Source organism: Macaca thibetana, chromosome 18 (assembly GCF_024542745.1).
Source record: "Macaca thibetana thibetana isolate TM-01 chromosome 18, ASM2454274v1, whole genome shotgun sequence".
Classification (NCBI taxonomy): Eukaryota; Metazoa; Chordata; class Mammalia; order Primates; family Cercopithecidae; genus Macaca; species Macaca thibetana.
The window spans coordinates 66290363-66316891 of NC_065595.1; the positions used below are offsets into that span (position 1 = coordinate 66290363).

At 46.0% G+C, this 26529-nt stretch overlaps 1 protein-coding gene across 2 annotated transcripts in view; it reads right to left on the bottom strand.

Annotated features, from left to right (window-relative positions):
- Nucleotides 1–5227: 5227 nt before the first annotated feature.
- The window catches only part of LAMA1 (laminin subunit alpha 1), a 165800-nt gene continuing 144498 nt past the window's right edge, over nt 5228–26529 (bottom strand). Inside the window, exons 52-63 of one of the 2 annotated variants that reach the window (XM_050767166.1) lie at nt 24540–24654; nt 24180–24353; nt 21948–22099; nt 21086–21271; nt 19548–19677; nt 18205–18317; nt 14042–14231; nt 12417–12575; nt 11729–11882; nt 10499–10632; nt 6514–6736; nt 5228–5579 (exon numbers count right to left, since the gene is read on the bottom strand). In XM_050767166.1, the coding sequence (XP_050623123.1) occupies nt 5419–5579; nt 6514–6736; nt 10499–10632; nt 11729–11882; nt 12417–12575; nt 14042–14231; nt 18205–18317; nt 19548–19677; nt 21086–21271; nt 21948–22099; nt 24180–24353; nt 24540–24654 (1891 nt within the window). In that variant the 3' untranslated portion in view covers nt 5228–5418. Of the gene's footprint in view, nt 5580–6513; nt 6737–10498; nt 10633–11728; nt 11883–12416; nt 12576–14041; nt 14232–18204; nt 18318–19517; nt 19678–21085; nt 21272–21947; nt 22100–24179; nt 24354–24539; nt 24655–26529 lie in introns of both variants that reach the window. The other variant, XM_050767164.1, reaches the window with a different exon arrangement.

Here is a 26529-nt window from a genome sequence, read left to right on the forward strand (position 1 = left end):
CTTGTCAACTGTAATCCAACACTATATAATCTGTATGTATTTACAATTTGTTTTTATAGTCATTCTGATTTTTAATGACTTTTAATATACATATACGCATATATATTTGGTAGCTGCATTAGGCAAGTAAATTTACTGTAGATGGCAAAGTGCGAAAATCATAGTGTCATTTAGGGAAAAGCACTAATGAAACCATAAATGAAACTGGTACTTAAGTGATATTTACTTATTACACAAATTCAAAACAAAGAATTCTTTGTGAAAGAATTTTGAGTTGAAGGCAGATAGAAGCAGATTTTCGGTATTTCACATGCAAACTTTACAGTTTTGGGGAGCTTCACATGGACTTGCTTTTCAGGTTGCTAAAACTAAAAACCATTTATCACTGCTGAGAGATTAGCAGCAGAAGATTGTATTGCAGCTGTCTGCATACACTTACGCACCCACAAAATTTTAAATAGTCATTTAAAACATTATTAAAACAAATGAATTCTAAATCGGCCTACCAGGAATTTCCACCCGTTGGGTCTAGGCATGCTCTCTGAAGCAAGAAAATGAAAGAGGTGCCTGACCAGATCCTCAAATCCAAGAAGAGAGCCCGCTCGTCCCCAATTCCACACTGAATTTCTGGGGTGTCCCCGCCGGGGCCACAGCCGGGCCCCCACCGTTCTCAGAGCTGCCCTCATCTGAAGACCACAAACCTGGGACCTGGGCTTCCTCCCACTGCCCCGTGACCTTTCGCCCGCATTCCCCGTGACTCAGAAGTCAGGGCCAGACTACCCAGAGCGAGAGCCCTGTAGGGTCCCCGCCAGCATGCCCACCCAGGGTTCCCATCCAGCGTCCCGCCCAGGTCCCCGCCCAGCCTCCCGGGGACTTCACCAGGCCACCTGCGCTCGCTCATTGACAGCACAGCCCCTTCCAATCTTGACGGCCTCCGCCCAGTCGACCCTGCGTGAATACAATTATTTCCCTCTACCTTCCACTCGGAGAGAGCGGCCAGGATGCCAACTGGCTTCTCTGGAAACACCCCGGCTCCCCAGCCCTCCTGGGGCATCTCTAGGTGACACCCCACAAGGCCCGAGGCCTCTACTCCTTCTCTCCCGTCGGCAGTGACCCTGCCTCGCACCTGCCGCGTGGGTCCAGCCACACTGTCCCAGCAGACGCTCTCACCTTAGCCTAGGGCTTTACTTACTGCTTCCAAAAGCGCTGGGCGTAGCCTTTATACGTCTGACCCCACCCCCAAGTCCCAGGCCACCCCATCCAACCGCCCAACGGCCCAACCGCCACTCCAAAGCTCGCCAACCGCTGCTCCAGGCCACGGGCTGCCCCTCCCCACGGCTCTGGGACCCCGCCCCTCCACCGCAGGCTGAACCAGCTCACCTCACCAACGGTCACGCCCACCGCCAGTCTGGCCCCGCCCCACCGTGCTCTCTTCCGGCTCCACGACCCCGCCCCTCAGTGGCAGGTCTACCCCGCCCACTCCAAGAACCACCACTTCCACAGCCAGGCACCGTAGCTCGGGCTGAGGTCCTCTTTGGCTCCTGGCAGCTGTTGCCCCTGCAGCCATCTGTACCGGGTGTCTGCTGTGTTTTGTCCCCCACATGTAGTTCTTTTTTAAAACTTCATCTATATCTCACTTACTCCGCTCCCTGCATAGTAAGCGCCGTGAGGATGGGCAAATGCCTGTTCAGCTTAGGATCAGATCCTTAGCAGGTGATACGGGGGCTGGTGCTCTACACCCACACCTGCTCTGCCGGCTCTCCTGGATCATCGTGGCGAAATGAGATGGTCTATGTAAGAGCACTTGTAAATTTTAGAACTCTTTCCATACCCCTGAAACCCCAGAAACGTAAAGAATTATTTTCATTATTATTGCTTTTCCGTACATTGATCCGGGCCCCATATTTCCAGCTTATGGTTTGGTTACAGCTCTACATGACCCAAATGGAAAGATAAAAATATTCTCCTTTGTTCATCTCCCTTTTAAACATGATTTCTCCTTAAAGGTGCTTAAAAGAATTTTATATGCAATGAGTCCTTTTATCATCTATCTCTAATGTTTTACCTGGCTGTTCATTGGCTATCGTGCAGCAATGTTTCTTAGTATTTTATAAAAGATATTTACATCTAAGTCCATAAGTAAAGTTGGTCTATAATTGTTTTATACTTGTCTTGTTTCATACGAAGTTATTCCATCAGTGTTAAATGAGTTGGTCAGTTTTCTTCTTTTTTCTCATGTTTGCCAATGCTTGCCTATAAATCCATGTGGTTGTTGGACCTTTTTGGAAGGCAGGTGTGACTGAGGATTAAATTTCTCTGTGGCCAATGCTACTGGCTTATCCAGGTGCTCTCTTAATTTCTGAAAAAAAATTTAATACTATTTTCTAAATATTGTGATACCTTTTTGAGGTTGTTATCACAATCTCTTTTACAGAGGAAGAAACTGAGGCTTGGAAACAGTGCCGCATGCTACGGAAAACAGTATAGTTCTTTCTCAAAAAATTACAAATAGGGGCCAGGCGCGGTGGCTCAGGCCTGTAATCCCAACACTTGTGGATCATTTGAGGTCAGGTGTTTGAGACCATCTTGGCCAACATGGTGAAACCTGTCTCTACTAAAAATACAAAAGTTAGGCAGGCGTGGTGGCACCCGCCTGTAGTCCCAGCTACTCGGGAGGCTGAGGCAGGAGAATTGCTTGAGCCTAGGAGGCGGAGGTTGCCACGAGCCAAGATCGCACCACTGAACTGCAGCCTGGGTGACAGAGTGAGACCGTCTAAAAAATAAAATAAAATAAAAATAAAAAATTACAAATAGATTTACCATATGATCCAGCAATTCCACTTCTGGGTATATACCCCAAAGAATTGAAAGCAGGGACTCTGAACAGATACTTGTGCATCCGTGTTCATCATGGCACTATTTACAATAGCCAAAAGACGGCAGCAACCCAAGTGCCCATCAAGGGATGAATGGACAAGTAAAATGTCTGTACATACAATGGGATGTTATTCAGAATTAAAGGGGAGGAAATTCTGACACATGCTAAACACAGATGAACTTTGAAGCTATTATGGTAAGTCACTTATATGAAGTACCTAGAGTGGTCAAATTTGTAGAGACAGAAAATAAGAATGGTGGTTGCCAGGGGCTGAGGGAAAGAAGGAATGGGGCTTACTGTTTAATTGGTACAGGGTTGCAGGTTTACAAGATGAAAAGAATTCTGGAGGTAAATGGTAGTGGTTGTACACCATTATAAATGTATTGAATTTCATGGAAAGGTACACTTAAAGATGGCTTAAAATGGTAAATTTTATATTTTTTATATTTTGCCACAATAAAAAAAAGTACTACATTAACTGACAGACTAAACAAGGACTTTTGGCACCAAAATTAGACTTTGGAAAGAAATCAGATATCTCAGTAAAGGCGTCATGAGAAAAATATGATAGTCAATAGATTTTGTTGCACGTGCTTTAAGACATAGATTTGCTTTTATTTGGAATCACTTGGCAGTGAGGGAAAGGGTGTCATAATCTTTTTATGCCCTTGAGGCTCCAAAGTAGGGTTGCCAGATTTAGCAAATTAAAAACACAGGATGCTGTGCAATATTTAGCATGTGCTTACACTAAAAACATGTCTGTGGTGTTTATCTGAAATTCAGATTTCCCTGGGTTCTGTGTTTTATCTGGCAACCGTCTCTAAGAACCTGAGTCCACACTTGGTGAGAGGAGTTAAGGAATCAGTGTGAGAACCCGAAGTGGGAACCACAGTTGGTGTCTGACCTGGGAGTGCAGGCTCAAGGTCACGGGGACAGATCTACACCCAGGTCACTCGACTCTGTGCTTGTGAAAGGCCAATGGGGAGCTGGTGGGTTTTCCTGAGGAATCCTTCGGAGAGACCTTGTGAACAGCTGTCCTCATGAAAGGCCCATGCTCCGTTTTAACTCTGTTAGAGCGGGGGTGGAGGCAGGGCTGGGGTGTATAGCTCAAGGCAGCTCCACAGTCTGTGTTCTATGTCCTGGTTTTGGTCACTTCCTCACCCAGCATGGTAGACCAGGATCTAGAATGTCTGAGCCTTCATCTCACATTGTAGCTGGTTTCCACAGAAACATGAAACCAAAGACTACCCACGGCACAGCAGAGGTTCTTGGCGCACGTGCACTGCTGCTGAGACGGGCACGTGCCCCTTCTGGGCCCAGCTGCCCAGGAGCTGCCTTTGAAAAGTCTGCTTTCCTCCCATGGCTGGTGCTATAGAACCATCAGCATGTCCACAACTGGCAGCTGCCTTTCTCTAAGGAACATCTTCATGCAGGTATTTAAATGGGAAAGAATTACAAATTTCAAATATACCCATCAAGAGGTGTGAATCCCCCTAAGGGTTCAAAAAACATAGGGAAGGCACAGAACAGGGACGGGGACCAGGAGCACAGCTGCATTCCTTGTTTATCCAATCAAAATCGCTCAGAGACACAAACTCTGGCCTCCTCCATGTTGGAAAAGCAGGTCATGGCTAAGACAGGTGGAGACCGCTCAAGTGAGCATTTGGAAAATGGGATCATTTTTCTAAACGATTGGATAGCGGCCACTGTGACCTGAGCTGCAGCCACAGAGCAGAACTAAAATGAATGTGGAGGGGACTGAATGCAACTTCAGAAATCTGGGTCTACAGCTGCTTGGTCCATTAAAATAATATACTTACATGGTTTTTAAATGTTCCCTCTTTTCAAATTACACACATTATCCCAGAAAAGTAGCTGATTAAGGCAAACTGTTTCATTCCAAGTGGTGAAAATAAAATTGACAATAAAGGAAGCACTAACTTAAAATGATGCCATCTTTTCTTTTTTTCTGTCCTGCAAAATGCGCTGTTAGGTGAGGTCCTGATAGCACAAGGCCACGTCCAAGGAGGGTCCAGCTCCTTCCTTTGCTCCCTTTGCCCCTGTGACTTGCTGGAGCCTCCTTAAAAGGTTATGTGGCCAACAGCTGGTGTGCTCATCTGGAATTAATCCCTGAACATTGCTTGTCTGTTGTAGAAACTGGAGCTTAGAGTTTTCTTGAAGAAATAAAAGGCTTCATACTCTAATCTGTTATCATCTGTATTGACACTTTTTTAAAAGCTCAAAATGAAAAACATAAAACACTATCAAGTAATCAACAGAACATTCAATGTGTATAAAGATTTTTTTTTTAAAAAAACATGTTAAAAAAGAGAGCCAGGGAATTCAATGTACATTTTAGACCATTTAATGGAGGTATTTGTTGCACATGTGGTTTTAGTGTAACATAAACACAACATCTCTCCCCAGAAACACTTAACCTGAGTTGGAAATGAAATATGAACTGAGGAGACTCTTAATTCACACAAACACTTCTTTTCAAAATACTAGCAATTACTCCAACTGCGGATTCTGCTTGAAGTTCAGGACTCCGTCCCAGGACAGGAATGAAGGAAAACTCCATGCCATTCAAACGCTCTGCTGAAGTCAAAGGATTGCACCTGCGGCCTCTTAATCAGCACTAGCTTCCTCAAACACCCGCGGAACGAGGTCTGGCTGCTCAGGCATTTTTGCTTCACGCCAGCTGTTCAGGAAAGAAGAGAAGACAAATCTTGCTTAATTTTGTTGAAATGCGATCCATAGCACAAAAGGAACAGAAATAATCTCAAGTGGGTTATTTTGTTTTTAAAATTTTTCACTATTAAAATTAGAAGAATATTTTCCACATATGTGGTGTCAGTGAATAGCAGAATTCAGAGAAAACTTTTTTTTTTTGAGACGGAGTCTCGCTCTGTCACCCAGGCTGGAGTGCAGTGGTGCGATCTCGGCTCACTGCAACCTCTGCCTCCTGGGTTCAAGTGATTCTCCTGTCTCAGCCTCCTGAGTAGCTGGGATTACAGGCACCCATCACCACGTCCAGCTTATTTTTGTATTTTTAGTAGAGACAGGGTTTCACCATGTTGGCCAGGCTGGTCTCAAACTTCTAACCTCAAGTGATCCAACCCACCTTGGCCTCCCAAAGTGCCAGGATTATAGGCGTGAGCCACCACACCTGGCCAAAAACTTTTAATATATAAAATTTTAAGGCATAATTATAACTTAAGTCATACAACAGGTGTTTATTTTATTATTTGCAACAATTCCTTGGAACATCTAAAATACATAATTCTAATCCAAAATTGACCAGAGAGATGAGTCACGAGTTTATTTCCTAAAATGATTCCCTAGCCCTAAAATGACTCCCAAGTCTGAGAGTCATGAAATTTACTTTGGTAAAGTCATCCAGCTGCCTTTATATCATGTTCTCACAGTCTTACCCAATGATTAACTTGTGTGTGTAGATTATTTTAAGTTTTCCAAGAATTCTTAAGTATTTGAAATGGCTTTTCTAAAATGGTAAAAGATTTGTCAACCCAAACCATGTACCCTTCTCAATCCCTATTCTACATCCACCTGAACTAAGACTTCCTCCAGGAACAGTGCCCCTTTTGAGTGGAAGAGCAGGTACCCGTACATACCAGGATAGCCACCAACATAAATGGGATTGTTGGTGTCCACTGAGGTAGACCGGGTGTGTGGACTTTCAGCGCCAACTGCATTCCCATCGACAATCAGAGTGATACGGTGTTTGCTTTTGTTAGCTTGAAGCGTGTGCCATTTTCCATCACAGAGCGCAGTGGCGGTTTTAGGCTCATACGTGGCTGTTATCCTGCCAGCACCATTGTTGACATGGAACAAGACCTAAACAAAGCAAATATCTTGGTGAGTTTATGTGTATTTAAGGAACACAGTCCATTTGTACAAGCTCTTGGAGTGGATAAAATTGCAGCATTATGTTTAAAAGGAGAGCTAACATGAGAAACAGAAAATAATTTTGAAAAAGAGCCTTTTAAAGGATTCAGATGATGGCCGAGCGCGGTGGCTCACGCCTGTAATCCCGGCATTTTAGGAGGCCAAGGCAGGTGGATCACCTGGGGTCAGGAGTTCAAGACCAGTGTGAGCAACATGGAGAAACCCTGTCTCTACTAAAAATACAAAAAAATTAGCCAGGTGTGGTGGCACATGCCTGTAATCCTAGCAACTCGGGAGGCTGAGGCTGGAAAATTGCTTGAACCTGGGAGGTGGAGGTTGCAGTGAGCCAATATCATGCCATTGCACTCCAGCCTGGGCAACAACAGCGAAACTCCGTCTCCAAAAAAAAAAAAAAAAAATTTCAGATGTTATACTATTCCCCAAATTCCAGAAAGGGCAAATGGCCACCTTCAGGACCACAAGTCTGAGCACATTGCATCCTTAAATGCAGGCCTCGTTTTTAGGACATTTTAGGAGTTAATAGCCTTATTGGAGGTGCTGGTCATACATTTTTTTTTTTTTTTTTGAGATGGAGTTTCGCTCTTGTTGTCCAGGCTGGAGTGCAGGGGACATGGTCTTGACTCACTGCAAACTCCACCTCCCAGGTTCAAGTGATTCTTTTGCCTCAGCCTCCCGCATAGCTGGGATTACAGGTGCCCGCCACCACGCCCTGCTAATTTTTGTATTTTTAGTAGACAGGGTTTCACCATGTTGGCCACGCTGGTCTCAAATTCCTGACCTCAGGTGATCTGCCGGCCTCAACCTCCCAAAGTGCCAGGATTATAGGCATGAGCCACCACACCTGGCCCGGTGTTACCTATTGATAGCACCTATGAGCGAATATTTACTAACTCTCTTCTGATGAACTGTAGATGCTCTCCCACAGCGAGTAAAGAGATCTCAGCTTTGCAAAAGATAGAAGGTGTTATGGGCTGAAGACCGCCCCCTCCAAAATTCATATGCTGAAGTCCTAACCCCTAGACCCTCAGAATGTGATTGTATTTGAAGATGGAGCTTTTAGAGGTAACTAAGTAAAGATGAGTCACCGGGGTAGCCCTCATCCAATCTGACTGTGTCTTTACAAGAGAGTAGGACACAAACACGCACAGAGGGAAGACCACGTGAGAACACAGGGAGAACAACGAGGCATCTGTGAGTCAAAGAGAGAGGCCTCCGAATAAAGAACCTTACCAACACATTGATCTCGGACTTCTAGTCTCTAGAATGGCAAGAAAATAAATTTCCATTGTTTAAGCCACACAGTCTGTGGTTCTTTGTTCTGGTACCCCAAGCAGACTAAGACAGGAGGGGAGATTTCAAATGTACTTTTTGAAGATTGTTACACTATATATGAAGCTTCTCAGTATTATTTCAAGGTGGACTGTGACAATTAAAGATACAGGTCATAAACCCTTAGGCAACAACTAAAAATGTTAAAAAAGAACTATAAATAATAATCCAATGAGGTAAAATATATAATACAACAGAAAATTACATTGTTTGCAGCAATTACACTTCTGATTGCATTTTAAATTTTTTATTTATCTAAGTAAAATATTTTTCAAAAACAGAGATGGGGGTCTTGCTACATTGCCCAGGCTGGTCGCAAACTCCTGGGCTCAAGCAGTCCTCCTGCTTCAGCCTCCCAAAGTTTTGGGATTACAGGCGTAAGCCACCGTACCTGGCCCCTGATAACATTTTTTAGATATCACATAAAAACATGCAAATAGATACAAAAGTTTTTAAAGTATAGATGAGGGAAAAAGTTGGCTGTAAGTCAGTGTAGAGAGGCAGCAATATGACATCAAGTTAGTTCTGTTCTGATATGAATTGGAAAAGAGGTGAAGGGCAAAAGGTCAGACATGACCTTTCAGATCCTCCCCACCCCCACTCTAGGATACCATAGCGGGTGGTCAAAACCCAGCAGGGAGTAAGTAGGGAAATACTAGAAACCACCACTGAGTCCCGGGGAATCTAGAACATGGAGACTTGTTCCTTGCCTTCCAAGAGGCACTAGTGTTGGAAAATTCAGGCCTCTTACTCCCACAACAAGAAGCACTGACCACAGTGCTGCAGAAATGCTGGTAAAACATAGACAGAGGACCAGAGAGGCACCATCCCTGATTCCCCACGGCCTCTGTGTGGCTTGGCAGAAATCCCCAAGTTTGCACATGACCCCACGGGGAAGGGGGAAGATGAAGAGGTGGCACTGCCCGTGACAACCAGGATGAGAGGCCTGAGCTGAAAGGGACACTGGCCAAACTCTCCAGGAGCAGCCCCCACGCAGGGGCAATGCTGAGACCCAGGACCACTCACTGTAAGAGGCTGCCTGAAGCCCAGGAGACTGAGCTGTGGCTCAGCTGCTGTCCACGAGAGCGCCCACAGAAAGGAAAAGGGTCATCGAGACTCCCTGCCCTGCATCCTGCCTGTGCCCAGACAGCCCCAAAGGGGAGACGAAGGAAAGTGAGAACTGGGAGAAGCTGCGAAGGAGGCGGTTTCCAAGCAGGAGACTAAAGGATGAGTACTGCAAATTGTTGACTTCATTTTGTTGCCAGCAGGAGAGGGACATGAGAGGCTGAAAGGCAAGAGCAGATAGTCACAGAAAAAAATAACGTGTTTTACATTAAAAAAAATTAGAGCGTGGTACGTCTATCCCATGGAGTAATACTCCACCACAAAAGGGAACGGACTGCTGAGATGCACAACCATCCAGATGAACCTCCCGAGGTCAGGCTAAGTGTGAAAAGCTGATCTCAAAAGGATACCTACTGCGTCACTTCATTGATATAACACTGGCGAAACAGAAATTAGAGGGACAGCAAACAGATTAGCGGTTGCCTAGGATTAGGGCAACAGGAGTTGGGTATGGCCATGATGGGGTATTAAGGGGGAACCTTTTGGTATTGATACAATTAAGTATCTTGATTGTGCTAGAAAAATACATAATGTCTGTAATCTGTAATCCCAGCACTTCGGGAGGTGAGGCAGGCAGATCATGAGGTCAGGAGTTCGAGACCAGCCTGACCAACATGGTGAAACCTGGTCTCTACTAAAAAATACAAAAATTAGCCTGGCATGGTGGTGCATGCCTGTAATCCCAGTTACTCAGGAGGCTGAGGCAGGAGAATCACTTGAACCTGGGAGGCAGAGGTTGCAGTGAGCTGAGATTGCATCATTGTACTCTAGCCTGGGTGACAAGAGCAAAACTCCGTCTCAAAAAAAATGCATAATGCTACCACTGGGAAACCTGGGCCTGGGTGAAGGGTGCATGGGGCCCTCCCTGTACATTTCATTGCAACTTCCTATGAATCTGTAATCATTTCCAAATAAAAAGTTAAAAAAAATTATTAGAAGGGATAGGGCATCAGGTCAGCAGCTTATTCTCAGATGGTTCAGGAAAAAAAGTTATTTGTATTATAGTTGTAATTTTGCTGAAAGCTTACTTTCAAACATATAAAAAGTTATTTTTGAAAAGCTTTTAAAAAATAAACAAAAAAGTTTTTTTTGTAGCCATATCTGTTTTTTAAATAGTAATGGGACCATTGTTTGACTCCATAAAAATAGACAGTTGTGAATTTGAATCTGCTGTTTCTCAATTGCTCTGTCTCTGACACTGGGGGGAGGAAGACCCCATGGAGAAGAAGCACCCACCTTGCCGTCCACAAGCTCTAGTCCAATGGCATCCACTTTGGCAGTGCTGATCCCCAGGAGGACGCCATTCTGCGAGGAGGTTCGAAACTCCAGTGTGATGTTCACATCTGTCTGGACTTTGTAGCCCTCTTTGACTGTAACACACAAGGACGGCCCAAGTCAGGGTGAGCGCTGCCAGGCCCAGGTTGAGCATCTGGGCTCCTGGCTAAGGGTCGGGGGACCTGGCTCTAGCTCTTCCTTTGGATCCAGCTCCATCCCCACCAGCAGGTCACTCCTGCCTTCTGAGTCTCGGCTTCCACATCGTGGAGCTTTTAAAGAAGACGCGTGCAGCCAGCCAGGCCAGAGCAGAGCCAGGCGTCTCCTTCATCTGTGGCCGCAGAAGCACGTGGCCCTGCCTCACCCTGTGGACACGTCCTCCCTGTGGCAGTCTTTTCCGTGGGCTGTTGGGATTTGATCCCTGGAATCCCTTTATCATCATCTAAGAATAGTCCACTTTATTTTCCTAGTATCTGTGTACTTGGAGGAATCATCATTTACTGAGTGTATCAGAGTCCATACTAAATTTGTTAAAGGTGGGGACTGAATGGAATGATTTTTTAATTCAGGTGATAAAAAGAGCTGAGCAGCCACACTGGGGCTATTGGCCACAAGCAGGCAGCTGTTACCATGACCAGGGCTGAAGGAAAAGGGGGGAAGGTGGTATCCCCAGAGCATACCCGGGGGGTGCGAGGCATACCGAGGCCACGGAGGGCCTGCCCAGCGGGGCTGGAGCCTGAGTCCCAGGAACAGGAGACAGGAAGCGCAGAGTGAACGAGAGATGTTCTGCTGGCTTCCCCCTCTTCCCCACCCAAACTTCTGCACAGCCTCCCTGGCACCAGCTGGTCTAGACATTTTATGCTGCTGATTTTTAATTCAAAGTCCTTTCTTAACTTGGACACTGAGTGTGCATTACAGAACCTGGGGAAAGCACAGATGAAACTAGCACCCCGTGTCTGGCCTCTGTCAGGAGTCACACTGCTCCTGGCGGGAGACTTTGTCAGGCCATCCAGATAGCACAAGACCTGAGAAGGCTTTTTACGCCAAGAAATTAGGAATCAACTGGAATACTGAACTCAATGTGGTTTTCCTGTAGCCTTGTCCAGCGGGTCCTGTCTCATACTCTCAGATCCACATTGCTTTATAGTCCAGGCTCCGCCGGGGACTGCTTTCCAGAGTGTTGCTAACACATACCAAGAGCTGCGTATCCGCTTCCATCAAAGAACGTTCCCTCCTGGGCCGCTGCGTAGCACCTGTTCACCGTGAAGGTGGACACCGGGCTGTCCTTGTCCAGCTGTTTGCTGTTAACCGTCACATCCCCAATGCAGGCAGGGATGCTGTGGGTGATCTAAGCCAAATGACATGCAAGAGTAGACGGTGGTGACTCTAACGAGAAGGGCCTGGACACATTTTCCTTCCACTTCATCAGATTGGTCTCAATAAAACACATTAAAATGTTATCTTTTTTTAAAAAAAAAACTTCGCCACAATACTTCACATGAATGTCTAAGTTAGAGCTACCATTTGAGTATCTTTGCTAATAATGCCGTGGAAGTGTTTTCTATTATTTTAGCGAAATATCGTGGAAATCAAAAAATGCCGAGTTTACTAATGTGCGAATACGCATTTGCTAGGCTTCCCTGAATTGTGCTGTGGCCATGTGGCCGCGGAAAGGGAGATGTTCATTAACTAAAAGGCTGATCGGGTTCTGAGGGGCGGCGCTGGCACATGATCTGTGGACATGCCTGCAAAGTCAACTTCTTTACGAGCCCCAGGTTCAAACAAGGTAATTTATACATAAAGATGCCGTGAGCTATGCTCTTCTACAGAATAAGCACAACCACAACAAAGGTAAAATGTCAGTACAGAAAATGCTGCTTACATTTCCAATTTTCCTGGCCCGGTACTGGGAGGGCAGGCCTCCTAGGTAGAACAAACCCTCCACATCCAGCGTGGTTCCGTCTCCCACCACGGTCACCATGGGGGACTCTTGGCCGTCAACCGTTATGAGGCCTTTTCTTTTAACATAGTCTGTCTTGACCTACAGCGAAGTGCAAACATGCATAATTTTTAAGGAACCTGAGAAAACTTTAACAGATGTATCAACTTTAACAGATGCAACATCTGTTTCTGAGAGCTGTAACAACCTGAATGCAATGCTAAAGGGTGGTTCAAATTTTTAGACAGTTGGTGATGAAAAGCGGCTGAGCCTGGCAGAAGAAAGGAGGCAGGTATGAAACTGCCTTTGCAAAAACTGTAACAGTGAAAGAAACCTGACATAGAAAAATGATGACAGTAAGAGGAGTCTGACATAACTGACTCTATCTTGCTTCTGACCTCATAAGCTGTCTTTGCTAATTCAACCTAGCTATGGGAGGAATTTAGCTGACAGTTTAAAACAAAGATGGTAACAGTGCCTTCCGGAAATGGGAGGAATTTAGTGGATAGTTTAACTTTAAAACAGATGATAATGGTCCCTCCCTAAAACTGATTCCCTCCTTGCTCAGGGACCAAAATCACCTCTGTAAAATTAAGGAAATGCCACAAGGTTGGAATTGTGATAGGGGCCTGAATTCTGCTAAGATACAGGCATAAACTCTAACCAGCCATTGTTTCTTCTGCTAAGACGTAGGCATAGTTAAACCCTAACCAGTCATTGTTTTATAATTTGCCTTTTTAAACTACTTATTACTTAGGAATCACATAGCCAATAGTCACAAACTTTATAACTTCCCCAATTGCCCCTATAGATAACATTGCTATTGTAAAACCTAAGACTGGCATTTGAGATATTTTTCAGACTTTGCATTCAGTATGAACCAATGGCGCGACCCAGAGCAGTAACCCCTACCCAGAAACTGACTCAGCACAAGAAGACAACTTCGACCCCCTATGATTTCTTCCCCAATCCAATCAATCAGCATTTGCCATTCTGTATCCCCTGGCTGCCAAACTATCCTTGTTTGCACAAGGTTTAACCCTAGTCTTTGAATTCTTGGGGAGGCAGCTTTGACAATTATCTCCTGGCAAGTTGCCTCTGCAATAATGAAACTCTTTCTTTGCCGCAAAACCTGCCATTCCTTGTGCATTTGCTTTCCTGGGCAGTGGACAAGAACAACCCAGCTGGACAATTACAGGCACAGGTAAAGCCTGCTGCACACCAGAAAGTGGTCCAGAGTCCTGGTTATCAGAAAGCAAATGCCATGAGGGGAGGCTAGGCTTTACATACTCCTTGCCAAGTTGAGAACATGTCTAGTACCTTTTGTTCATCCCGCCAATGTTTGCTGAGTGTCTATTTCATGTCAGGTACTAAGCAAGGCCCTGGGGGTATTTCAGAAGCAGCAAAGATCCCTGCCTTTAAGACTTGCAGTCTCTGGGGGAGATACCAGACACGCACGGCGAGATAGAGATGAACGGGGATAATGTGCCTTTGAGAAATGGAGTGAACCCCAGTGATACATGGAACCAAACTCAGAAGCAGCCAGCACAAGCCTCCTGAGATCGTACCGTGTGCCACTTGCCATCGCTGAGCAGTGCAGGGTGAGAGACCTTTGTTCTGCCTTTGCCGAGGTCAAACATGAAGTGGAGGCGGCCCCCGTGCAGCTGGAGCACGGCGTAGTCTGCTTGGTTCTGATGAGCCATGTAGTAAATCAGGCCGCTGGAGGCGAACGTGCGGATACTCAGCTCAACCGAGAGCCTGGAAAAAACAAGCGCTGAGCGTTGAGAAAGAAAACTTTAACTTTTCATTTTTAAAACCTCAAAGAGAGGACTCCACAATTGTTTCGGCGTTTACACTGAACATCTCAGGAAAGAGGGGAATTCATTCCTTCATCCATTTACACATCCATTCATTTAACTGCCTACCTCTGTGTGCCAGGCTGTTTTAGGATGAGGATAGAGCCATGAACAAAGAGGAAGATCAGATCCCTTTGCTCATGAAGCTAATACAGAAACACACCAGAGAGTTAAAGTGGGTCCTGTAGAGGCCAACCGGTGGCTACCTTAAGTAGTCAACGCGGGTAGCTCTGTAAAGCAGATATTTCAGCCCAGCTCTGAGTGACAGAAAGGGGCAAGCCCCTGCAAAGTAAGGGGCTTGATGACAGTGGGCAGCAGGAAGCCCACCTGAGGCCGCGGGGGAACCAGAGCCACTGCAGGTGTGCAGGAAGGCTACACCTGGGTGGGCCCCATCAGAGGGACCACGGTGCCACGGGAGCACCCCGGGACAGGACGAGGGTGGATGTGGCTCCATCATAGGGAGGAGGGGCTTTGAGAGTTGATTTTCAGCACAGTGGGAAGTCACAGGAAGGCTCTGAAAGGGGGAGTGACCGAGAATCCCTTTCAGAGATCCTCTGTCTAAACTGCAGAACGGGTCAGGGGTCGGGGTGAAGCGGGCCCCATCAGGCAGCTGTTGCGACAGCCAATAGGGAGGGGTGGGTGGCTTAGACCAGGGTGGCGGCGGGGACTCAACAGATTCAGGAAACATTCTGGAGGAAGAAGCAAGAGGATGTGCCAATGGACTGGATTTGAAGAGTGAGAACAGGTGAAATAAAAAATAGCCTCTAGGCTTGGGCCTTGGGCAACCAGGTGAATGGTGATCGTGCCCGCGGCAACGGCAAAGAGCAGAAGAGCAGGACTGAGGGAGCCTGCGAATTCCATTCGGGGCGATGAGGCCCAGGAGCCTGTTCCAGTCCACATAGAGGTGTCGAGTGGCTGAGGAACCTGTCCCAGTCCACACAGAGATGTCCAGTGACCCTGGAACCTGTCCGAGTCCACACGGAGATCTCGAGTGGCCGGTAGGCCCACAAACCCTGAGTTCTAAGTGGAGGCCAGAGCTACACGGGTAGGTGCTGCCGTATCTAGGTGGCATTTTAAGGTGATCGGAACATAGACGGCCATCCTGGGAGAGCGTGTGGAAGGGCCCAGCACTCTCAGCTGGGAGACTGAGGAAGGCGGGCCGAGAGAGAGCAGGGAACCAGGAGAGTGTGCGGCTGTGACAGCCAAGGAAGTCCACGGGCTGCTGAGAGCCCAGGGCAGGGGGCCCTGTACCACGTAGCTACATGGGGGTCTTCAGTAATTCTCTCAAGAGCAGCTGGGGGTGTGCGGGAGGCTGACCAGATGGTTAAACGAGGAAACAGTCCCTGAGGAAAGGGCAGCTCTTTTGAGCGCCTTGTGGGAAACAGAGCCAGGTACTGCGCATGTGTGTGCAGGGGGATGTGGCGTCTCCTGGGGGTTCTGCTATAGAAGTCAAAGTGAGAGAGGGAGTGCAGCGTAGAGGTTACAGCAGTCCCTTCTTATTCACGGTTTTGCCTTCCAAGGTTTCACTTTTTAAGGTTTCAATTACCTGCAGTCAACTGAGGTCTGAAAATATTAAATGGGAAGTTCTGGAAATAAACAATGCGTAAGTTTTAAATGGGGTATCACTCTGAGTAGCGTGACAAGGTCTCATACCATCCCACTCGGTCCTGCCCAGGAAGTGAATCCCGTCTGTGTCCAGCGGTTCCACACCATATGAGCCATGTGCCCTTTGGTCACTTTATAGTCGTCTAGGTTCACAGATCGACTGTGGCAGTACAGCGGGGCTTGTGTTCAGGTCACCCTGATTTTACTCAATAATGCCCTCGAGGTACAAGAGGAGTGATGCTGGCATACTGTTATAATTCTTCTATTTTATTATTAGTTACTGTTAATCTCTTCCTGTGCCCAATTTATAATTCAACTTTATCATAGATATGCATACATAGGAAAACGCAGTGTATATGACGTTTAGGTACTAGCCGAGGTTTCAGGCAACCACTGGGGGTCCTGGAACGTATCCCCCAAGGAGAAGGGGAAACTACTGTACAGGCACAGACTCTGAAGCCACAAGGCCTGGGTTTGAATCCCAGCTCTACCATTTACCAGCTGTGTGACTTTGAGCAGATGTCTCAGGCTCCCTATACCTCAATCTCCTTATATGTAAAATGGAGATAATAACAACACCTTCCTCACAGGAGAATTATGAGGAGTAAATTAGATCATCTGTGTAAAATCTCTGTGTCAACCTCCAGTACAATTGTTTGCTGCTCTTGCTGTCACTGATGACGATGGGGTGATGGTGGCATCTGTGTGCTGGTGGGAGTGTGCACTGAGGAGTGAGGTGTGGCTGCTGTGCATGTCCTAGGAAGGAGAGGGCGAGTGGGATCCAGAGGACAAGCTGGGGCTGGCTGGGTGGGCTTTGCTAGGAACAAAGACCCCTTCATCTGTGGTAGCAGAAGAAGAGATAGAGGGTCAGGAACAAAAGCAGGGGCTGGTCTTTTTGGTGGTGGACAGATGAAGGATCTCTTTCTTCTCAATGGGGCAAGTCATCAGCTGGGGTGTGAAGAAAGACTGTGGTGCACAGGGCTCTGAGCTGAGAGCAGCTATGAGCAAGTCGTCATGGAGAATAAAAACCATAAGCATATTAGAGCAATGCACTGGTTCTCTATGTTGTCTGGAGGCTCCATCTGAGATTGACAGCCATGATATGCAGCTCAAACCAGCTGGAAAGGAGACGTCCATCTCCTCAGCCTGGTCTCCAGTGTGGGTTCCGGCACAGAGAACGTGGCATGTTGGCTTTTACCTGGGCTCGCAGGAGTGGGGGAGACAAAGGAGTAAGGGAGTTTGCAGAGGAACACCTGTAACACTGGCCTGGAACCTACCTGGAGGATGAATTGTGATGTGGGGCTAGAGAAGAGGGGAGATGGTGGTGGGAGGGCATTAGGGCTAGTGGCTTAGAGGTCTCCAGGGAACTGACAAACTGCAGGAGTGGGGAGGCACAGAGTTGAAACGAGAAGAAAGGGATTGTCTAATAGGAGGCTTTTAAAGTCGAGACTGAGAGGGATGGATACCTGTGAAGAAGTCAAGGGTATGGTGATGGGAGAGGCCGGCTGAGGAGGGAGTAGGGAAGACGTTTCACAGATCACAGTTTGAGCACGGAAAGGTCAGGGGTTAGGCAGCTGCTGAATTCACAGAGAGGGATGGCAGGAGCTGCAGAAGACAGACAGGAGCCCAGGTCTAAGGGGTATGACGGGGTGGCACTCACAGCCAATGACGACAAGACAGGCAGGGCATGGCAGAGTCTGCAGGCAAGCCTGGCAGGTGAGCTGGAGGACCGCAGGAGGAGAGAGGAGCAACATGGAGTCTGGGAGCCCCAAGCTCCAGGCCTTAAGCTCTTCCCTTGGCAGAAGGGTCCCAGGGACAGGCAGGTATGAGGGCCAGAAGGCGCACAGAGGGGTAGGTGTGGCACCCAGGACTTTGGCCACCACAGTGTAAGAGTTTGGGTAGACAAAGACATCAGACTAAGGAATGCGTAAAGTGGAATGGGGTTGAAAGTCCAAATAGTAATAGATCCAGGAGGCTTGATTTAGACGCCCACACGCTTAACTTACGTGCACACAGAGAGGGGAAACCAGCCACCCTCCAGAAGGGGAAAGGCAGAAACCACAGACTCCCCCGTGAACCACCGTGAAAGCGTTGTGATTTGCACCAACGCTGAATTCCTATCTCTTTGCCTTCTCTTTGCCATTTGGTTGCAAGTCAAGCACTTCATCATCAAATAGAAGCACCTTCTTTTGGAAGAGACTCTGTGGCTGGAGAACACCCCGTCCATCCAGCAATGAGACACCGCGTAAGGACATTAGAAAGATACCTACCTCTTTCTGACAGCCGACTGGTTAAAAGGCAACAGGAAATGGCTGTTTTGTGAGAGACCAAACTGGTGGGCGCCGGGAACGTACTCCAGAGCTGCATCCACCACACACTGTTCCTGTAAGAGCACAGGAACACTCAGCCGCCACCGCAGCCCGAACCCCACTGACCCACGTGTTCCGCCATGAAAAGCCATCTCCGAAGCAATCCCATCAGAACAGCAGCCACCACCAATGCTTGTTGGTGCTCACTCCATCTTAGGTTTAAATGATGCACTTGCCAGCCCTTCATCCCCCTGAAGAAGGCACTTAGAGCTTCCGTCTTTCACCTTAATCCCACTCAACTTCATACGGACACTGAAGTTCATACGGACACTGAAGTCTCTCCTATGAATTTTCATCAGGCTTAAGGGGCAAAGGCCTTGCTGTCTTCCTAGGCCCCTGCCATGACCTGAAGCTCTGGGAATGGCCCTGAGGATGCAGCCGCCGAGATCAGCTGCAGTCCAGCACCGGAAAACTGGAGGTGCCCACAGGTGATGCGCTTTGCAGGGCCTCAGAGTGTGAACCTGTGAACCTAGGTCCACAATGACAGGGCAAGGTGCAGACAAGAGGAGCCAGGTGGGAAGGGCCCCTGAACCCCCCTGCAACCATCCGCGGGCTGCCCTGACACTGCCCAAGTCACGGGGGTCCCCGCTGCTGTTTTCTGGCTCAGCCTAGGCAGATGCTGCCAAGAAAACTGCCCTGAACTCGAAGCCTGGGCCTGCTCAGAAGGTCCTGCTCTCAAATGCTTCTGCCATCTTCTAAATTATTAGAGCGCACACTTTACACCAGGGCAACAGAGAAAGCACAAGGGGAGAAAATGAAAAAGAACAATGGCTGCCATTCAAACTCTTTGGCCAGAACCGGCTTTTCCTAAATGAATTGAATCTTTTTTTTTTTTTAAGCAACAAATACGTGCACGATGGCTTTACATGAAGTACTTATTTTCATGCTTTCTCAGCTAAATGTAAATTGATAATGAGTCCTTATGGAAGCTCTGCCAAAAGCATATTCTACATCAGCCTGATGCGCGGCCGGGGTGTGGGGCATCAGCCTGATGCGCGGCCGGGGTGTTGGGGCATCAGCCTGATGAGCGGCCGGGGTGTTGGGGCCAACAATCTATGAATTGGGCTGTGTCATCTGAGTTGCTTGGGGCACGCTTTCCCACCCTATGCCTGCTCTGAATTTTAGCACAGCTCCAGCTCCAGCTCTCGCAGCACCTTTACAGCAAGGCCCCATTTTAACTCCCTCTGTCCTGGGCCCTCCTTTGCTGACTGGACCTGACTGATAGTAAAGGAAGCCGCTCCTACTGGAAAAGCCCGGGGCTCTGGCAAGAGCTCGCTGTCCTCTGCATCGGGAGCCGGCTTAGGCCTTTCTGACAGCCAGCAGGTGTCCAAGTCGACTTGCTCATGGCCAACTGCGCTGTTGAAATCCAAAAGTCTAGGCAGAAACGAGAGTGTTTTCAAAATTAGGCTATCACAAACCAGTCCATGAACCCAAGTCATCTGGTAACTGTACAATGAAAATCAATTAAAAACCATGTATATATTTCTCTTAGAGTAACCAAAGTGCCAATCCTTCACTGTGACTCGGAGTCCAGACATGCTACCTTAGATATTTCTTGTCTGATGCTTCTGCTTGCAATGGCACCCAGCCTAGCGTATCCCCATGTTAGACCCTGGCCATTCCCGAGCACCCCCCAGGTCGGCTTTGATGCTGTCGCCTCCTCCTGCAGCCTTGACTGGATTGCTGCAGGGACACGTTTCTGTCTCTAGTTCCCAAGCGCTGCACGGTGACCTCCACGAAACACTGACTTCTCGTTTACATGCTTCCCCTCGCCAGGAGGTCATGGGTTACGCTTGTCACGTGCACCATCACTCTGCAGCTCCTGTGCTGTGTCCTGTGCCCACACAGGTCCCCCTGGCACTTTCCCAGGCACAGCTGGGAACTTCACAGAAACGTTTCTGCTCTACTGAGTTCACAACCCCATGACTTTCAGGAGCATGAAGATGCCTCATGAATGAATGAACAGACAACTAGGGGAATAAACATAAACCTGTACAAAAATCTAAACCAGAGCTCTGACATTATGATTGTATTGAAACCCAATGCTAGGTTTTACTCTTGCAAATTTCAGGGAGTCCTAAGAGGTAATTTCACAGAGAAGAAGACACTGTGACCATGAAAGATCCAAGTCCTTGTTCAAGGTCACTAGGCAAGTCAGTGACCCAGCCAGGAGGGAGCTTCAATTTCCTGATGCCCAGGGCACTTCCAGGTTCTCCTGGGCAGATGCTGGTCCCAGAGCACAGCTTGTCTCCCATCAGCACCCTGTCCAGAGGCAGAGGATGAGCAAGGAGGAATGAACTGCTCATGGGCACATGCCAGTTCTCTTCTTCATCATGAGCTCCACACAGGGAATGGAGGCTTCCAGTTCTTAATTACACAGTAATTGTCTTGGGAGAAGCCATTAACAACCTGAAGCTGCTAGTAGCCCCATAGTCAACAGCTCCTTCAAAGCAATGCTCTCAAGACAGCAAGAGACTTACATCACAAAATCCCTACGTTCCTTCAAATGCATGTCAAAAATGCATTTAAATCCCAGCTCTTTATGGACAGTCACAGAGAGCTAATGTTCAGCGATGGTTTTTAAAGTATGATGACCAGATCTGTCTAACATTCTAAAATCCATGTGGGGGGCCTTTCATGATAGAATAATGGGGTTCACTCATTATTTGGGAACTTGCAAAATTTTCAATCTCAAACAGTAAAATTAGATTTCAGATTAATGTTAGCACTCACCATGAAAGATCAGAAAGTGCAAGAACATGCAGAGAGCAGGTACACTTACTCCAAATTAAAGATCAGGTCTTTGATACAGCCATGGAACGATCTTCTCGTTGTGAGCAGCGATGTCCCCTCTCCCTCTGGAATTCCCCCGACGTACAGATTGGACATATTTATCGTCCTGCTTTCTACTAATGGGCCCAACTTCATTTCCACACGATTGTTCTCATCCAATTGGACAGTGATCATTCTAAAAGTCCAACAGAGAAAATAAATGAAAAGCTTTAAACATAATGAAATAATAATTCCATTTTAGTTCATAATTCCCACAAGTTCTCACTGAAAATAAACGTTCCCTAAAGGTACATTTTAACAAGATGCTGTCTGTGACCAAAAAGGTGAATCTTGAAAATTAAAACTCACAATTGAACATTTTTCAGAAACGAATGGAATGTTATTAAATATCCATTGAATGAGATTGCTTTTTGGAGAGGTTTTCTTTTTTTTTTTTTTAACCTCTTTACCTATGATGAAAATGTCCAGTGTGCTTTTAAAGCATTCAGTCTACAGTTTTGGAGAGAAATATACAGGAATGTTGATATAATGCTATTTACTATTGATATAATACTATTTACTAATAGTGTAGTACTATTTGCCACAGAATCAATCCAGTGTAAAGACAATTTATGCTGGGCCCCAGTAAAGGGCAGAGTTAAAGTTGTTTAATTATAAAAATTCTACAAGTATCTTATTACAAAGCAGATGAAATTGGTTCCCAGGAAACAATCCTAGCAAGGTTCTAGAATTATTTGGATGCCGATGACCCCAGTCATCTAGCCGCCCAGGGCACCACCGCAAGGTTCCTTCCACATTCCCTCTAAGCTCACCACACCCTTATTACACACTGCCTTGCCGCGTACAAGTACCTCCGATTCCTGACCAAGGAGATGGAATGTGCTTGTCCGTCGCTGCATGTACCCGTGGGAGCGTGCAGGAGAGCTTTTCTCAGGCCTGTGCCATCCCCAGGATTGACATGTACCTCGATGTTGCCTCCAATCAGCATGATGGAAAAGAAGGGCTGCGGAGGTTGCATAGAGAATTTCCCGACAAAACACATCACTATGTGATTTAGAAAACTTTCGTCTTATGAAGATAATGTGAGAAGATTAACATCAAGTCAGTAGAGCAATTCCTTAAGAATCTCATCAGCTGTCACAATTTTAAATTTTGTATGTTACTTTCTAATCTCTGTTCATATAATTTATGTTCCGCATTATGCTATTATCACTGAAGATGTCAAAGATTTCCATTTCTGCATTGCCTCATACTTATTGTTTATTGCTACATTAGATACCATCGAGTAGGTATATTGTAATTTGTCTTTTTATCCATGAAATTTAGTTTCCAACTTTTTATTACCATACATATGAATATTTAATTGTTTTGCCTGTGAGGTTGTTTCTAACATTATGAAAAGTAGAATTAAACATTGGAAGGATGTGAAAATATTTAAAGCTTTTAATTTTTTTAGACATTGAAAAAAGGTAGTTTATACACCAGAAGGATTGGAATGTGAGCGTCTCACAACACTCTTGCTAGCAATGGCTAATATCATTCATTTTTGCTGACTTAGTAAGCACACTTTGATTTGAAAGTAATTTTACTAAGACTAATGGAGAAAAAGTTTGGCAGTTCCTCAAAAAGTTAAACATAGAATTACCATATAACCAGTGATTCCACTCCTAAATACATACACAGAAGAACTGAAGACAGGGACTCAAACAAATACTTATCCACCTATGTTCATAGCAGCATTTATACATAATAGCTAAAAGGCAGAAATGCCCCAAAGTTTATCCATGAAGTAACTGATGAACAAACTGTGGTATGTACATACAGTGGAATGTTACTCAGCTGTAAAAAAGAATGAAGCACTGATCCATACTGCAATGGGGATGAACTTCAAAGAAATGCTAAGTGAAAGATGCAAGACATCCTATGATTCCATTTGTACAAAATATCCAGAATAGATAAATCCATCTATAGAGACAGAAAGCAAATTGGTGGTTGCCAGGGGTGGGGAGAGAGGAGAATGGGGAGTGACTAATTAATGGCACAGGCTTTTATTTTGAGCGATGAAAATGTTTGCAACCAGATAGAAAAGGTGGCCTCGTAACATTGTGCATGCACTAAATGCTGCTGAATTGTTCACTTTGAAATGGTTGATTTTAGGTTATATACATTTCAGCTCAATTTAAAAAAAAAAGAGAGAAATCAATGGAGCTCCTTAACCAGTCTTAGTCACTGTTAGCCCTTCCCCCAGTATGTCATGACATGTTTGGGTTCTGCAAACTGGTGTTCCAGTCCTGACTCTGACTCATACCAGCGGTGTGACCTCGAGCAGGTTTACGAGGCTCTCTGAACACATTTCTTCCTCAGCAAAATGTAGCAGCATTCCCCTTGCAGCAAGGTTGTGATGATTACACAGCAATGTCTGTAAAGTACCTTGCAGAGTACAAGGTGGCATTCTACAGATTTTAGCTGCATGAACTCAACTTGGTTAAGACAGTTTGCTAACATTCTGTAAAGTCTCTTCAAATCATGTGATAGACACACATTTGAGCAGAGGATGAGGGAAATATCACCTATGCTCTTGAAATGGAATATAAATAAGGAAAATGGTTGTCATTTCTCTTCTGTCCCATGTTAGTTTACTGTGCTTATTACAGGCCACATTTCTCTTGCTGCTCCTTTCAATCCTATAATAGATAAAGAAAATCTTGCTTCATCCAGCAGTAGACTGAAGACCTCAACAGGATTTAAGGACTGCTGTTTTAGCCTTGGAATGAAGAGAAATGACCACAACATGGGGAAGAAAACTCAGTATATGCTTTCTGAATGAGTTTTTAAAAAATTAGAGGTAGACAGCAAATAACTTTTTCCTCAGTCACTAGACAAGGAAGATGGATTATGCAATATAAGAAATCATTGATTCATAAGGGGATGACATTCAGCAATAATAACTTTTACTTTTTGAAAATGCACATCCATAAACAACCAGGAACACAGCGACAATAAATGTTTATGAGTACGTCATTTTCCATTCATTGTTTCCCGAAGTCGTTTCCTGAGACTGGGGCTCAGGAGCACCTACTCACCACGTGTGACTCCTCACGATCGCGCTGCTTCTCCGCATCCCCGCCGAGGGCAGCCAGGATGATGCCACTGCTGTTCTTGGTGGCAAATGTTACCAGCCATTCCGATTCTGGTGACAAAGACTTGGGTGGCAATTCAATGTAGCCGCCTTTCAAGAAGCTAACACTCCGGATGGGCTGGTCACAGAGGAGATGGAAACAGCATGGTGAGTTCCCAGCTGCGGCCAAACCTCCCGTGGGGAGGACACTACTGGTCTCCCCATCATCTCTTTCCTATCCCCACTGGTTTGTTGCGTTAGGATGTTGATAAATCAATGAACACTTAAGAAAACTCATGTGAATATTAATAACAATGTTCCCTACCTCCAGTGAGCAGCCTTTTCTCACTCCATAGGAATTTCGGAGTAAGTCAAAGGTTGATCTGGATATTTCCAGGTTCTTGATGCAGCCCACAAAGCTTTTGGCGGTGACACCTCTCCTGTAGGGAAGGGCATGAGAACAACCACAAAATTTGGATTTTCAAATTCCATTTTTGAACGAAGGAATACGAAGCCACTGGGCAAGGCACAGTGACTCATGCCTGTAATCCCAGCACTTTGGGAGGCTGAGGTGGGAGGATCACCTGAGCCCATGAGTTTGAGACAAGTCTGGGCAACATAGTGAGACCCTGTCTCTACAAAAAATAAAAAATTAGCCAGTCATGGTAGCATGCACTTGTAGTCCCAGAGACGGAGGCAGGAAGATTGCTTGAGCCCAGGAGTTTGAGGCTGCAATGAGCCATGATTGTTCCACTGCACTCCAGCCTGGGTGACAGAGCAAGATCCTGCCCCCCAAAAAAAGAAAAAGGAAAAAAAAAAACCCTATACTTCTGGAAAACTTGTTTCCATGTGTTACTCTGCAGAAATATCTTGGTCTCCCTCTAAGAACAATATCGATAGTGAGAACTTTAGGTCAAACAAGTACTCTCCTACTCTCCTTAGGACTAGAGAAAGGGATCAAACTTAGTGAGTTTGGCTACTTGGATGGCTACCCACAGAAAACACAGGCCAATTATAAGAAAGACAGTGCACAGCGCCTTGCAGCACACCGATTCAAATCCAGTCTCCATGTAGAGCAGAAAGTTTGCTTCCCAAGGGGACCAGTGCAGGTAATGCATTTCCCAGGATCTGACTGCTAAAAAAGAAAGTCATTGGCTGTTGTTTACATTGCATATCCATGAACTTTATCCTAAAGGAAGTAACTGCATGTGGTAAAGTCTGGGACTATCCGAAACTCTATTTCTCAATGTTCAAGTCAATATCACGTTTTTCTTACCAGAAGTCTCCACACTCCTGGCTAAGGTCAGGCTATAATGTAGTCCAGTTCTCATTTCCAAATCATGGAGACCACCGAACATCTCCCAGCTGCACTCTTCTGTACCAGCTCTTCACAGGAGAGCTTTGCAATAACATGGTTTCCTGTTACAGTCACAGCTCATTTTTTTTTCTCATGTTGAAACAATGAGCTATGGACCGCTAAGCAACTACATGATTTTGGACAAATTTCAGCCTTTCTGGATCTCGAGTTCTTTCCATGTAAATGAGGAGGCTGGCTTTGATGACACCTAAGTGCGTTCTACTGAGAACATCTGTGATATGGGCTTCTGTCCTTTTCTGCATTGTCTACACTGGGCCATCTGGGCAAAGTCCAGATGTACTAGGACATAGCTGAGGCTACAGGAACACCCCAGTCCTGGTCCCAGCATGACAGGGCATGAATCTGGGATGGGATCCGGAGACAGCTTCCAGTCCTGGCTCTGTCTTGGCAGGGAGGTAAGACTTAGCAAGTGACAAACTCCACTGAGGTTTAAATGGATTCAATTCTAAGATCAGGAGGTGGCTGTGGTTGCAAACTGTGTTCTTTGGGACTTTCCAAGATTCCTGGCAAAAAGAAGGGGCACAGTGGAGAAGTGGCTCTCTCTACGAAAGGCTGCTCATCATAGCAACTGAATGGCTGCAGTTCTGTGCCATGTAAGAGGATTCTATAAAAGAACCTGACCTAAAGACGTTGTAGCACTGCTACAAATGGACATTTGCTGACCACTACGCTGAATGGCCCAGTTTGGACATTTAATGACCCCACTCCCGGCAAGCCGTCTTACCTTAACTATTGGACTTTCATAAGTGTCTTTTTTTTAATGGTGTGAAAGAACCTTAGAGTTTAATTACAAACCAAAATTACAAAACTGAGGACAATGAACCAGCCACACAAAGTTTCTGTAAATCATTCAAGTCACAAAGCAAGTATGACAGCAAGTGGGGTCTCCAAAGATTGCATGGTAACAGGATTTAGATGTTCTAAAGGCAATACATAT